We start from the raw sequence: 15,923 nt of genomic DNA, 5'->3' as shown, positions 1-15,923 counted from the left end.
AAATGAAGTTACTGGGTGCTGTAGGTGACTGAGGGACAACAATTTCTAAAGGTCCAGTTTGAAAAATGCCAAAGTTACCCTTTAACACTGGTGGTGGAGCCCAAACACAAAGCTAAAAGAATATGAATATTGGATTTACGTTATCAGGTGGACACAAACCCGACTACAAATGATTGCTAATGTTGATTAGAAATGCTGATATTGCTCTTTGTCAGATGGATGTGCAACTGCTTGCTAACACGTTAAACTTTATAAGGTGATAGTATGTCAGGGCAGTGTGTCTGTCTGCTCTTCCCCAAGTGGCCAAAATAATATGTAAATATTGCTTTAAAAGAGATTATAATTAGTCATTTGTGTACAGTTTTTTGGCTGTCAAAAATGCAAGTTATCAGGAAAGATTCTTGTCTTGTCTTGTCTTGCCTTATTTTTTTCTTTTCTGTTTCAAACCGCCTCCAATCGACTCGCTATATGCACAACACGTTACAATTTTGGGATGTGTGCGTGTCGGCTCTGCAACCTATCGTTACCCATAACACTTTTCTCTGCAAAGGTCTGCAGACTCTATCCTTAAACATCAGTTCTGCACGAATAACCATAACATAAAACAAAGTTTAAACCTCAAAATAAACAGATAAAGTTGTGCAGGTCACCTTTTCAGCCCCTATAAAATGGAGGTGAGCCCTGACACTGGGAGTGGGCTGCCAGGTTCGGGTCAACACAATCTATTGTAAACCAGCACACAAAGTTCCAGCTCCGTCAGTGTGTTCAGGAAGCTAAAAATAAACACATATAATGTCCTTCTAAAACCGTTTGCCCTGTAATGGAGCAGTGCCTCTGGACATGTAGCTCTGCCAGCTGTCAGACGGCCAAGCAATTAAATTAAGAATTACATCTGGAAAAAAAAACCCTTCAAATTCATCTCTATAACGTTCCAAAATCACAAACGCCTCCATCCTCAGACTAGAAACACTGAAGGAGCAGAGGTCCGTAGATGACTCATCTTGTCTGTAGTGTGCTTTACGTTCCCGACATCAACCGTTCTGTACCTGTAGGCTCAAGTGGGCGGCAATTTTCCCAAAGGGCGAGCATCTCGTACTGAAACTCTCTTCAGATATTCACTGTGGAAGATGAGCAGCACCGGCTCCTCCGCTGTTACCCCCCCTAGCATTTCAGATCAGAGAGGGCAAACTGGTGGGATCAAAACAGAGAGGTTTTCCAGTGGCAAACGGCGTTCAAATCAGAAAAAGAAACAGAAAAAACAGTGCCCTTACAGAGTAGAAATACAAGGACGTCGCCTTATTTTCATTCTGTCAACATATTTTCTTGCTCTGGGGGGGGAAAGAAAGCAATGAGAGCTGCTCCTCGGCGTTATTGACATGTTGGAGTCGAGCCGCCGCCGCCTGCAATCATTTATTAATGAGACTGAACTCTGCCTGAACCTTCTCTCTTTCTTTCTCTCTCTCACTCATTCTCTGTGCTTATCTTCTTCTCTCTCTCTTCTTCTTCTTCTTCTTCTCTCCTTTCAATCTCAATGTATTTCGGTCCTCTCTCTCCTTTTCAGAGCTGTTGCTATATTTCCCCCCCATGGGTGACTTTGCAGTGGGTTGTGAACATTTTCAATGTGGTGAGCTGCAACAGCAAAACAGGTGCTACTGCAGTGGTTTGCAGTTGAAGCAACTGCTGGGGATTATAGTCAGGATACAGACAGTATAGTATGTGTAAATAAATGTGTGTGTGTGTGTGCAATTTCTGTACAGGCTTCGATGGTCACTGTTAAAAAGCTTTACGCAGCTAGTGGGCCCAATATGTTTCATCCAAACCTGCCGAGAAACTTCTGGTGTATTTCAAGTCATCTCTATCAATTATGTTAACACTGCACCTCACCAAGTTAACTGCTGAGGTCCGGTTACAACACTGGCCATTAAGCGGTAAGCAGTTTTAGGTATTGGCGTAAACATCAAAGTTCCTACCCAACCTTTGAAATACTCAACATGATCTCATCCCTATTCATCATATTTTACCGCTTAGTCAGCCTTTTGCGTATTAACTTGATACAGAAGGTTCACGCGTGGTTAATGTTGTGAAACGGACGCGCTTAACGTTGTAACACAAGGTTAACGTAATGAAACGGTGGTGCTTAACGTTGTAACACAAGGTTAACGTAATGAAACGGTGGTACTTAACGTTGTAACACAAGGTTAACGTAATGAAACGGTGATGCTTAACGTTGTAACACAAGGTTAACGTAATGAAACGGTGGTACTTAACGTTGTAACACAAGGTTAACGTTATGAAACGGTGATGCTTAACGTTGTAACACAAGGTTAACGTAATGAAACGGTGGTGCTTAACGTTGTAACACAAGGTTAACGTTATGAAACGGTGGTACTTAATGTTGCCATTCACGGTTAACGAAACCAGAAAGGTTGTGAACCAGTGAGTCAGGCCAGCAGTCAGTTCATCCAGAGATTATCTAAAGCACTTTATTTGGAGGTAAAAATGAAAGCGAGCACATCACATCTGAAATGTCGGCGATATTCCTCCATTCACTGCACAGGAAAACTCACTGCATGCACAACAACAGAACGACAGGCCAACGTTAAAGCGGGTATGTAAATGTTTACTACAATCTGGGTAGTCATTTTATTGTTCACATTCATTTTTTCTCTTCTAAATAAGTTTGACAAACTTTGGATTTGCTGTAATGTTTCTTTCCCTGACTGAGTTACTGTTACAGTTAGTGATGTTGCTGTGTTCATCCATCATTTGGTTTATTGCTGATAATGGCCAACATGTAAAATAAGAGCCAAGTTGTAAAGTTGTAATTTACTTTTCACTTCTGACATTGAAGCCTTAATGTAAGGTTGACCACGTCAGACACACACACACACACACACACACACACACGCACGCACACACGCGCACGCGCACACCTCCAACATACAAAGCTAGTCTTCACAGCTCTTCCAAATTGCCAGGGAGCCAATCAGACCCATGAAATAGAACATCACGACTTGTCGCTTTGTCTCCCCCCTCCAGCTGTTTTGGTTAGCTATTTTTTAATGATCTGCCATTTTCCAATTACTCTCCTCCACGGCTGACACCGTGCACTCGTTTATCAAAGCACATGCACTTTTTTCTCTCAAATGACTATAGCCATGTGTGTGTTCGAGAGACCATGATAGATAATTCGGCAAGGTGACAACACACAGCGGAAAGGTGTTAGAAAAGTACGGCGTGTCTGTGCTTGTAATATCTGTGTGCGTGTATCTCACCTGATACATCAAACCATTTGAGAAGACGTTTCTTCCAAGTAATTTACCTCAACTTATTTCAAGAATCTAAAAGCAAAAAAACAATACAAAGTTGTGATATGGTAGTAGACAACTTGTAAAAAAAGCTGTATCCTATATATCTTTAGTTTTCATTCTTCTTCTGTCATGCCTCTCCTTTGGATACCCAACCGTTTCAGATCCACTGCTACTGTATTCTAACTCCAAACATGTCAGAACGAAGTGTACTTTCAAACTTAAAGTGTTCGTTTTTGAGTGCACAATGGACACAACAGATCCACAATGCAAAACTCAACAGAACGGCTGAAAAATAACAATGGATGTTGGTGAGACAACTCACAAAACAAAACAAAGCAAATACAATTAACGTTAAATACCCTTTTTTTGCTTTTTGTAAATACATCAAATTTTTAATTGACTTCAATCAGGACCAGGCGGCAACCTCCTGGTCTGAGAAGTGAAGCCAATGCTGAAGTGCCTTAAACTTGCATTCTTTCTAATAGCCAGCAGGTGGCGACTCCTCTGGTCTGACTGTATAGAAGTCTATGAGAAAATGAGCCTACTTCTCTCTTGATTTATTACCTCAGTAAACATTGTAAACATGAGTTTATGGTCTCAATCTCTAGTTTCAAGTCTTCTTCAATACAGCATGATGTTCATTTAGTAAATTATGGTCCCATTTAGAGTCAAATAGACCATAAAGCAGGGGATGCTTTAGGGCAGGGGTCTGCAACCCCTCTGGAGCCACATGCAGCTCTTTAGCCCCTCTCCTGTGACTCCCTGTGGATTTATAAAAACGGAAATGAATAACTGTTTTTTTGTTTACATTTTCATTTTTATTTATCATTGTTGTAGGTCTATGGTACGATGGTACGACAGAGTATTAGGGCCACATTGAGGAAATAAAAATAAATCTGAGACAATAAAGTCATAGGTTTACAAAAAAAAAGTCATATTATGAAAATAAAGTCATATTACGAGAATAAAGTTATAAGTTTAAGAGAAAAAAGTTGTAGTACTATGAGAATAAAGTTATAATATTATAAAGTACTAATTTTACCTGTTATTTTCTTTTTTTCTCGTAAAGTTATGACTATATTCTCCTAATATTATGATTTTTTTCTCGTAATATGACTTTGCTCTGAAAATCTCAGATGTTTTTTCCCTCAATGTGTCTCTAATACTCCGTCGTACATTTGCACTTTGGCCCTCACTGCATTGGACTTATATACTATATACTTAAGACTATAAACTGCTCAAATGTTTTGTGGCTCCAGACAGATTTTTTTCTTGCCTAACTGGCTCTTTTGATAGTAAAGGTTGCTGACCCCTGGTTTGGGGCGTGGCTACCTTGTGATCGACAGGTTGCTACCACGGCGTTGTCCGGTCTGGGTGTTGTCCATGTTTTTGTCTTAGAACTTTAACCCTTTCACAGTGTGTTTTCAGTTCAGGAAAGTTCATTGTAACATTTTGGCCGACTAAAAATGTCTTATTTAGCGTTCAGTTGAACCCTCTTGTGTCACTTCTGGTTGCAAAAAATGGCGACAGCCAAAAATAAAGATGGCGACGGCCAAAATGCTGAACTCCAGGCTTCAAAACCGTAGTCCACAAACCAATGGATGTCACGGTGACTGCGTCCACTTCTTCTAGACAGTCTATGATCAGGACACACCTTAGTTGTATCATGACCCATTGGAGTGAAATTGTAAAGCAGATTATTTGACAGACAAAACAACTCAGTGTGAATATGAACACAGTGTATGCAGGGCTCTGTAGTAGAGTGGAGTTCAGTTTTGGTGGCAATTATGAAATTGTGATTACTCTGATCAGTGCCAAATAATTTTGGATTGTTGATCCGTTATCTTGTTAGTACAGCATATGTTTCATGGTGTTTTCAAGTATGGATTTTTCAATGTCACTCAGCGTCGGACAGTTTTGTTTGTCCTCGAAGAGGCAATGAAGCCCTGCAGCAGCTGGTTGAAACTTTTATACCGTTAAACTGATAGAAACACCGGCAATGTGTTGATTTGATACATGAACACTCGTGCTGTTAGGGTGTGTGTGTGTATGCGTGTGTGCACGGAGGTTTCCATGCTTCAAATTCACTCGGCGATGCAGAGAAAGCAACTTCCAAATTGAATTGAACTTGAAGTAAGACAGAGGAAGAATTCATGTGTACATTTGTGTTATTTGTGAGTGTGTGTGTGGACAGGTGGGGATTGGGTGGCTTTGGGTCGTGCGATTCACACACATACCTTCACACACACACACACACACTCCCTCTCTCCGCCCCCGCCGCCCGGGCCCCGTTGTTCCCGCGGCACCTCGCCGTGCTGCTCGGCTGCTGTATTGAGTCCCTGGGTGGCCCGTACTGTTCTCCTGTTCTAATGCACCTTTTGTCTTTGTTCTCCTATTCTGGGAATGAAAGGCGGGAGCTGCACACTGGGGAGAGTGATGGATTGGAGGCAGAGAAAGCGAGAGAGCGACAGAGAGGGAGATATAGATACAGAGAGGGAGGAGAGAGAGAGAGAGAGGGAGAAAGCCGGGGGTCTCTTTTGTTGCGAGCACAGTGAAAGCCCAGCAGGGGGAGCCGCCTTGACAATTTGTCAGAGGCGCCACGCTTATTTTTCCGAGGCCGCCCGGCTCCTCACCGCTGTGGCAACGGCAGTCACCTCCACCAGAATAACTAAGCCCAGAGACAAAGGATTTAGACTGACACTGAGCCTGCTGACACTCCTGATTTACCCAGCCTGCCTCTGGCTTTTACCGCCCTGCTCCTCAACACCACCATCAACTGGTTTCCACAGCTTTTTTTCCCCTCCTTTAGCCTCTCCCAATCCAGTGTTCCCATTTTATAGATTTAAGATTAAACATGATCTTATTCTGTCTTTACTCTGTGTCAACTTTATGCCCATCACTCCAGCTGTATGATGTTAACAATAACAAGATGCCATGGCTTTTATGGCTGCACCACTCCATCAAACGGCAGTACTGCAACTGTCTTGTGCTTCATTTTGAGGCAGTTTTTGAAACTTTGGGATCGCTACTAGAATGAAGAAAGCTATTGGGTTTGAACAAAGTCAGACCGCACAAAATGAATTTAAGGATATTTGGATTAAAATCCCCCCAAAAAAGACAGACCAGGGCAGTTTACAGCATTGGTATAAAGAAAATGACAAATAAGAAACAGTTGACATCGTATCCTCATACTGGCAGATTTTGTCACTTACAGAATCATATTTTATGAATAACTGACTTAAAAAAAAACACTCTGGCATGAGCAGAATAGCCTTAACATTTATTTACGATGCTGTAAAGGAGAGAACATACTGTATTATCAACGTCATTAATTACCTGATTTGCTTTTATCTATCTGAAGGACAAAGTCCGGCTCTGTGGTTTTCCCAGCACAGCTCAGAAAGCTGTTTAAGGTCAGCTCTCTATTAAGTACATTTAAAGAAAAACGCATTTGTACTGAAAGCAATTCAACTTTTTGAGTAAATTTATAACCTATTAACCTGGTGAACTGCCTCCTTCTCTTGACGTTTTGTTATTTTCAAATGTAATTGTTAATATCCCTTGAATTTAAAGCATTGGTTCCCAACTTATTTTCCTTGAAGCCCCCCCCTACTTGTATCCCCCCCCCCCCCCCCCCCCCCGACATCATAACCCTGAAAAAAATTACATATCCTCGAACAAAATCTTCAATTTGAATATAGTGATTCAGTGTAATTATTTATTATTAATGACGTCTTGACGGATTTGTCAAGCGAATGCAGATACATGATACGACATTTTTTTGTAACAACTTAATTAATTTACTATAATAGCTTTAGAGCCGAAATAGATTTTTTTGTTATTGTGGTTAAATAAATTTAATTTATGGTGGTGTTAGATTGCTGCTAGACTGCCCTGTTAATACAGGTGCAGGCTTCCCTTTCTGTGTGAAAATGTTGTTTTTGAAAGGCTAAATGCCAACAAATATGGATTGAAGCAGAATATTTTGTTAGATTTTGCTACTAAGTAGCAAAAAAATATATCTTTTTAAATAGTTTTATATACAGACTATAAATTAAGCAGTACGTGTGTTATTATGATTTTAATTAAACATATGCAAATCTAATATTGACAACCTCAGTGCAGACAAATCCTGACGCGCCCCCTATGATCTTTGGTGCCCCCCCCTGCCCCTCCCCCAAGTGGGGCCCGGACCCCAGGTTGGGAACCACTGATTTAAAGGGACAGTTCACCCAAATTAAAAAAAAAACATACTGTATATCCGTTTCCTTGCATTGTTATCCAGCCATGCAGATAGTTTTGATTTAATGGACCACATTGAAAAATTACAATTGAAAAACAATTTCTTTGGAGGTAAATAGTTCCAATGAAAGTGGGAAGTCTGTGGGTTATCCAAAGTCACCAGGAGAGTGATTCAGGAAAAGGATGTCTCATTTGTCAAATGTGTTATTTTATTGAACACTGAACTGAAAGTACTATATACAGTCACAGCAGTATATGTGCCCCTCCTATACATTTATCCTGCATCTCAGCCACTGAACAAAGTCCCTTTCATCCATTTGCCAGGCAGCAACACCGCAGGCACCTCAACCTTACACCTCACACAGAAGCACCAGATTAGCATATTACAACAACAAAAAATGTCTCTCAACAAAGTAGTTAGCGACCTGCACAACCTCAGCGACTGAAAAAGACAACAAAACTTCCCATTCCTAACAGTTTCCTCTCGGGGGCGCCAGGGCCAGAGAGCGGCGGCGGTTCAGCGAGCCTGCAGCGGAAAATGTCCACACTGGCAAACATATGAATCATAAAAATGAGCCTACACTCCGCATTGTGCCAGGACACAAAACAAAACCTAGAGAGTGACTCACTCACACCCTTTGCGTTTCATTTGGAACAATTCAATACTGGTGCATTAGATAATACAGACGGTGAGCGCTTTCAGCAAAAAAAAGGCCTTGGAAATGTTTTTAGCCGGCGTGGTTGGACTGGTAGTGGTTGAGGGCGAAGCAGCGGGCAGGCAGGGAAGCGTTGATGTGGGTGGCTTGGCAGAGACCGTCGCTGGCCGCTGAATAATCATGGCCGTTGCGTAACCGTCACTGAGTGTAGACTAGATGTTTTTTTATATTTAAACAGGAGGGTCGAGGTGATGTAATGTCTGTGTCTGAGCTGAGGGGTCATATCACAGAGCCGCCACTAGGAGGAGAGAGTGGGTCTGAACAGGCTGGATGTGTGAAGATGTGTGAACACTGCATAAGCAATTTACCATCAACCTTTATCAGTCATTTAGTCCAAATGTTGAGTTTTATTTTCCTGAAACTAGTGACACAATCTGCCACCAACATTTTGATTCAATTAAATCTGGGTACAAAACACATTATATACAGTCATCGCAATCAGTTGATGCTCTATAAAAGCTTCATTTAGCCTCAATTGTGTGTCCTAAAAGCTTAATTTAATTAAAAGTCTCCAAGCTAATATTGACTATCTTCATCTTCATGACATTATCTGTTCTGTTTTTTTTACTTTATTTATGCGTTTTTCAGTTTTTATACATACAATACAGACATTCAAGCAAACAGTGTTCACTTTTCAGGAACTCTAAAGGGACAGCCTTGTTTCAGCTCAATGACATGATGACTTTACACATTGTCTGGAGGATTAGAGATCAATTTGTAAAAGAGCATGTAATCCTTCAACTAATCTGGAATAATGCAAAACATTTTGGGGGGGGGGTCATTATGACCCCCTTTGATGTGTTATGTATCTCATACTTTTACTGGGGAAACTTGAGTACATTTAACTGCTGATACGTCAGTAAAGCTTTTGAATGCTGGACGTTTCCTAGAAATGGAGTGTTTCTCCTTTGTGGTATTACTGTGGTTTCAGAAATAAAAGACTTTATTACTTCTTCCACCACTGACACATTTATAGGTAATAATTACCAACAGTGTGATTTCAGGGTAGTGTTTTTAGCTTCATCCTTCGATGTGTATAGAAAAGGAGTATTCATTGTGTAAAGGTTTTGTTATTCTTTCAACCAAAGACTAACGTTATGTTTTCTGCTGTCAATCTTGCCGTCACTTTTTTTGGAGACATTTTTCAATGAAATCAGTCATTATAATGCTCAGTGGCGGACTGAGGGGCAGGGGCAGAAAAAGTTAAAAGGGCACCAGTTGCACGTGGTGGGACACTGGCGCACCCTAGAGGGCACTTCATCACATTTTCTCCACTGAAAGGGCACCCTAGAGGTCATTTCATCATGTTTTCACCATTAGAAGGGCACCCTAGAGGGCATTTCATCACAATTTCTCCACTGGAAGGGCACCCTAGAGTGCATTTTATCATGTTTTCTCTACTAGAAGGGCACCCTAGAGGGCATTTCATCACAATTTCTCCACTGGAAGGGCACCCTAGAGTGCATTTTATCATGTTTTCTCTACTAGAAGGGCACCCTAGAGGGCATTTCATCACATTTTCTCCAATGGAAGGGCAACCTAGAAGGCATTTTATCATGTTTTCTCTACCAGAAGGGCACCCTAAAGGGCATTTTGTGATGTTTTCTCTACTGGAAGGGCACCCTAGAGGGCATTTCATCACATTTTCTCCAATGGAAGGGCAACCTAGAAGGCATTTTATCATGTTTTCTCTACCAGAAGGGCACCCTAAAGGGCATTTCATCACATTTTCTCCATTGGAAGGGCACTATAGAGGGCACTCTCTGATGTTTTTTCCACTAGAAGGGCACCTTAGAAGTTATTTTATCATGTTTTCTCCTCAGGAAAGGCACCCTAGAGGGCATTTAATGACTTCATGCCAGTGATGCATTTATTACTTTTTGAATACCATAAGTAATAAAGTGTGTTTTTATAGATTGAAGGCTTCTGAACATTTCTAACCAAATCTTTTTTTCTTCACAATATAGTGTATATCAACATTCACATGCAAATATCTTCCAACATGTTGCTGTATATAGTCTATCATTTTTTTTCGAAATGATAAATATGAGCACTAGAAGACGTATAAATCACCTCGTGTGAGCTTCGGTGAGTGACGAGGTTATTTACGAGGTTCAAAGTCGATGTGGTGTCTTTGTGCGGGAGCTGCCCTGGGTGGCAGGGGCCGACAGATGGATATGTGATCAACTCAACATGAGTGATTTTCCCTCCTCATCTCACACGGAGACTCCGCCTGCACCGGCTGATAAATCACTTTATAGATGTGACAAATATATCAGCCTCATACCTCGGAGGAGAAATAATGGTCAGAAAAAGGAGCCGGCGCGTTGTGTGGAGGTTCCTCAGACACACCGGCCGAGGCTCTTTTCGTAGTTTTTGTCTCTTTGGCGGCTCAGTTTATCTGAACTGGACTCCAAAAGAGATATTATGTGAATTATAGAGCAGTATGATGTGGAATTCATAACAAGAGTCAGGAGAGAAAGGTGTTTCCTTATTATTTCTTTTTCTAATTCAAGCACTTAGCTTCACCAAGTTTCCCCCTGGGGGTCATTAATTTGACCCAGTCTAATTAGTTTGTTATTGCACCTTAGAATAGTATAACAGTACTACTGCTGCATAGAGTGAATGTGAGTTTGTGTTTTTCTTTGATACACTGACCTCAGGGCCCAAGAAACCCAATTAAAAACCCACAATAATATATATTTTAAAAAAAAATGCATGACTGGGAATGTCAAATGAAGGCTGTTAATCCAACGGTTTGAAAAACAAGACTTTGGAGTTTTTTACCTGACGGTTGGTGAGATAGGATAGAAAGTGTGTTGCAAAATTAGGGCGAACGCCTCCATAGAGGCATGGCCTGATGGATTGATGGTTTCGAGAAATGCTCATTAGAAAAATTGTATGGCTTTTGTTTACGGATGCTAATTTTGAAAAAAAAAAATGTAAAGGGACTGTTTGTAACTTCTTACAGGTATAAATCATTGCGGGTCGGTGTCCCATGCGCGCTCGCGTGTGGCTACGCTGTTCAGACTCAGACTCCAACACAAACTACACGGAAGCACCAAAACCTCTTGGTTGTATCTAGTGAAGCCCGTCTGTTAAACAGTGTTGGCCGCGGTCTGAGGACGCGGGGGAGACCGTAGCTTTGGTCTACAGGACCGGAGTCTCTGCTGTACTCTGCTCCTCTGCTCCTCTGCCTGCCTTCACTCACACACCGCGCTCGTTCTCGCTCGCTCAGCTTGCTCCACATCTCACGTGCATGCGCGCACACTCCACACTGCAGAAGAGTTAGTTCAGCTCTGAGAATATCTAGTGAATGTACAGTGGACATTTGTGCAGAAATAACTGCTGCAGCTCCTCCAGACCAACAGAGGTTTCCCGTGTCTTGTGAAGTGACGGGGCTCCGCAGAGAGAAACGTTATCGTCTCCGACCAAAACTCCGGTGTCTCCCATGTTCCCTCCGGCCGCGGTCGGGAGGCTGAGGCAGGAAAAGCCAACACTAGGATCAGCATTGATTCATGGAGAGACCTTCGTCTGGTCAGCTAACATTACTGCCAAGCAGCTGAAATATAGAGTGATATTGTGGTTTTAGCTGACGTGTGTCCCCTCACTGTTTTGAGCAATGCTCGTTCATGTCTATGTAGAGCGAGCACAAGAGTGAGCAACAGGACGCTGACTTTCGTTGACTTAACGGACACAGATGTCGCTGTTAACATCAATTTCTGATTCTTACAAATAGTCCCTTTAACCGATAACCAACCCTTGCTAACCGATTATTAACCGTTAAGTGACAGGAATAGCAGCCACGGTGCTGCGTGTACAAATGCAGCCACTTTCCCAGTAAAAGTCCGCCACCATCACCGCATCATTTAGTTTAGCAGGTTGTCAGCTGTGTGTCTGCCCGGCATAACGATACTCTGTCGCCCGGCGTTACTTTAGCGATTGACCGACAAATCGTGTGTGTGTTTGTGCTACGTTAGCAGCTCTAAGTAGCTCTGCTGGCGGCTTTGTGTTCCCCCATAACCACAAACATACCCTCCGTCAGCGCGGAGTAACTTTAGCGACTTTCTGATAGACTGTGTGTGTGTGGCGGCGGTGAGTGTGGGTTTATCGGTGGCGTTCTAGCTGTGAACGTAGCTGTAGCAGACAGAGTGTGTACAGTTTATTTGTCGGTGAATAAATGCTACGAGGCTACAACTCCTCCGCTCAAGCGAGCTACAGACCGAGCCAACTTCCTGTATCTTGCATCGTCGGTGTCGTGCCAAAAAGTGATCATCCGACAAAAACTGATTGCCACTCACGGGAGCATGTGCAGCTTCTTAATGCTGTAGCAGCCAGTTTATAGTCTACAGCTGCTGTTTTCTGGATCAAACGGTCATTATGTGCAAATACACATCACTGTGTGTCTGTGGTTATAGCAAAAAAGGTAAAAAGTACCGGGCTGGTTTATAATCTATAGGGCACAGAGCAGGTCAAATAATACATAGCCATAATGCAAAGGTGATCATTTCTATAACTCATCCGTAAATCATTATAATTGCAGTCTAATTCCAAATATAAATATAAAGGATATTTAACATTCCAAACACATTATCTGAAACATTTTTAGCCTATTTTTTGCCTATATCACGCAAATGACATGCCTGACAACAAAACTGAAAACCCGTTTGGCCACAATTGTGTTACAAATAGTTTTTTTGGCGGACAATCACTTTTTGGCAAGATGCCGGCTCAGACTCTCTTAAGGTGGGCTCTTAAGGGTTAGGGTTAGGGTTAGGGTTAGGTGGACCTGCTTTTTTGTCTTTAAATTGACAAGCGGCTCCTCTGAGTTTTGCTCAGCTTTTTAATGAATTATTAATATTTATTTAACCGTTTTAATCGATAGCGTTAGTCGGTTAAAATTCTTAATGTCTGTTAACGATTAAACGGTTAATTATTAACATCCCTACTTTTGTTAGAATATCCAGGAGAGAAAAAAAAAATCTCAGTACTTTTTTGTGTTTGTTCACTTAGTTTAGAATAAATTTGACTGCATATTGGACATTTTGTGCAAAGTTCAAAAAGTAACAGCACTGAGAAAAGATAGAATTTTGTTCAAAAGGTAGAATTGTTTTTATCTTTTGTATTTTTCCTATTCTTGTGCTACTTATTTTACTTTATTTGAGTCTTTAAAATAGGACACATATTCTGTGTTTTTTTCATGTTTTTACTGAAACTGAAGCGGCGGACCCCACAGCCTGCAAAAACACCCTCAAAACAATGAATGTGAAACAATTTAAATCCATCAACCTGTGACGAAAACCACTTTTCTTAATCCCTGAAAACGTTTTGGGACGATTTTTTTTTTTTTCTGCCAGCAGCTTTGGGATGGGACCTGCTCCATTAATGATGTCACCATATTTTATAATAGTGTTGTTACAGTCGCAGTCGCTTCCTATAGCGGCGCACAATACCTCCTGGAGGGGAACCCGGTAATATATCTTCCTGCTGGGCCTTTAGTCTGAATTACAGCAGGAAAAACAAAAGGTTAATCACATTGGGAGACTCCGCTCTGCCTCTGACCACCCAGCTTCTCTCGGGCCGCTCCCTCAGTGTTTTCAATTCAAGCTGCTTTATTGGCATGAATGTTGGATGAACCAGGGAAAAGAAAAAAAAGCACCAATACAGATGTCTTTCTGTCCCTTTTCTGCCTATGTTGTCTCTCTTCTTGCCTTTTTTCGCTGCCCCACTTTCTGTCACCCTCAATTTACATCCATCACGACTATATGTGTTTGCAATCACCATACGTCGAATCAAAATGTAAATGCATTGTGAACCAGGCTGCTAGAAATCCGTTCGCTCATCTGAGAATCCCGTATCGGAGCGTCCCTCTTGTTGATGACCAGAATCCTCTCATCCCCGACCCCCCTTTCTCTTCATTTCCCAGCGTGCTTAAATGCCGCCGGGCGCATTACATTGAGATTCAAGAGGTTATCTCGCAGTGGTGATGGGGATTGCAACAGCCTAAAGGATCGCCACTGGTTAAAGCTTTTCTTTTTTTTTCTTTTTTTTTTTTTTCAAGCACCACATATGGCTGAGCTTTAATGAGCACAACACCTTTTCTCCCTCCATCTGAAAAAAACAACACATCTCCTGCATGGAAAATAGATTGTGAGGTTATCTTTTGTGAAGCTTCTGATTGTGTGTTTGTGTTTTTTTACAGGGTGGTGGGCCCAGCTGTGACCTTCAAAGTGAGCCCGAACATTCACAACGTCAGCACCGCAGATGTGGCCAACGTGGCAGGTAGGTTCTCCTTGAGTAATGTTGTCTTTATACTGACAGAGAAAAAGACAAGCCATTATCACCGGCTTGCTGCTGCACCTGAGGCCCCACATGAACATTTGTCAAAACTTGTGACTTATGTGGGTTTTTTCTCCCACTGTGTATTCCTCCGTATCCACACTGGCACTTCATGGCAATTTTTTATTTATTTTTTTAACTATCGCTTTGTGTTGAGTTTGGTTTAGTTTGGGTAAGTATTAGTGGTATTGGCCCATTTTGAAAAGAAGCCAGCAGGATTTTTCTTTTGTGTCACAAATCTCCAAGCAGCCATGTTTGTTTGGCTCCATTGTGGAAATCCATTGGAGAGTTGGATGTGTGCCTAAAATCACATGCTAGAAAAAAAAAGAGAGACACCAGGAATTTGTTGTGTTTGGGAAATGACTCAGTTCATTTATGCCTTTTGCAAAATATGAAAAGTCTGATAAAGGTAGAGTTTTCTCAAAAGGACGCACAATGTGGCCATCGGTCTTTTATCGCCAGTCAGTAGGAATTGTACCTAAAAGAGTCCAGTCCAGCTAAAGGGGAACTAGGTAGCTAACCAGGCAGCAGTTTAATTTAACAAGTCAATGCAAGTTTAATAAGACCACATAAAATGAAGATTTAAACTTTTTAGAAAATGGTATATCTTCAATCTGTATGTGCAACCCCCAAAATCGTTCAACAGGAAATACATCACATTAAAGAAGGAAAGATAACCTTAATTTTAACACAACACTACTTGCTTCTAATGCTATACCTTCCAGAGGTGGGACCAAGTCATTGTTTTTCAAGTCACATGTAATGCGACGCCATGTCTGGGACGCCCCGCAACACACCGAGGAAAGGTCTAGCCTGTCAGAATTTTTAATGTCATTTGCATCTCTTTCTGTAATTTTTGACCCACACATTTTGCATACTGCAATTAGTTTTTTTGTGGACCACTGCGTAGTTTTTGTACACAAACGAAATTATCGTTGGTATTTTTTTCTCAACTTGATTGGATGCTGTCAGATTGGTTCAAACTAAGTAAATCTTGGGAATTAAATGTTGACTTGCTGGAAGTGAATAGCATTAACGTTAGTTGATTCAGTAAATGAAGGGAAATGAATTGATTCGTGTCACACTTTTTGAATATCATACTTTTTCATCTATGAGCTTGGGGGGAAGGTATCAAGTATTTTCAAGTCAAAAGGCTCCAGTCCAAGTTAAGTCACAAGTCATTGTGGAGTCCAAGTGGAGGAGTTGCAAGCCTTTTTTGATTTATCAAGTCGAGTCTGACTCGAGTCCAAGGCCTGTTACATCGAGTCCACACCTCTGCTACCTTCTGCTCAGTGCAAATTACTTCTCCTGGTTC

At 41.5% G+C, this 15,923-nt stretch overlaps 1 protein-coding gene across 1 annotated transcript in view; it reads left to right on the top strand.

Moving 5' to 3' along the window:
- The window catches only part of LOC119499358 (receptor-type tyrosine-protein phosphatase N2-like), a 277,893-nt gene that overhangs the window by 89,338 nt on the left and 172,632 nt on the right, over window positions 1-15,923 (top strand). The window contains 1 exon segment of the mRNA XM_037788647.1: window positions 14,472-14,551. Coding sequence (XP_037644575.1) covers window positions 14,472-14,551 — 80 coding nt within the window.

This window comes from Sebastes umbrosus, chromosome 12, assembly GCF_015220745.1.
Source record: "Sebastes umbrosus isolate fSebUmb1 chromosome 12, fSebUmb1.pri, whole genome shotgun sequence".
Taxonomy (NCBI): Eukaryota; Metazoa; Chordata; class Actinopteri; order Perciformes; family Sebastidae; genus Sebastes; species Sebastes umbrosus.
The sequence above is the reverse complement of the archived record's forward strand: the minus strand, read 5'-3'. Positions and strand labels throughout refer to the sequence as shown.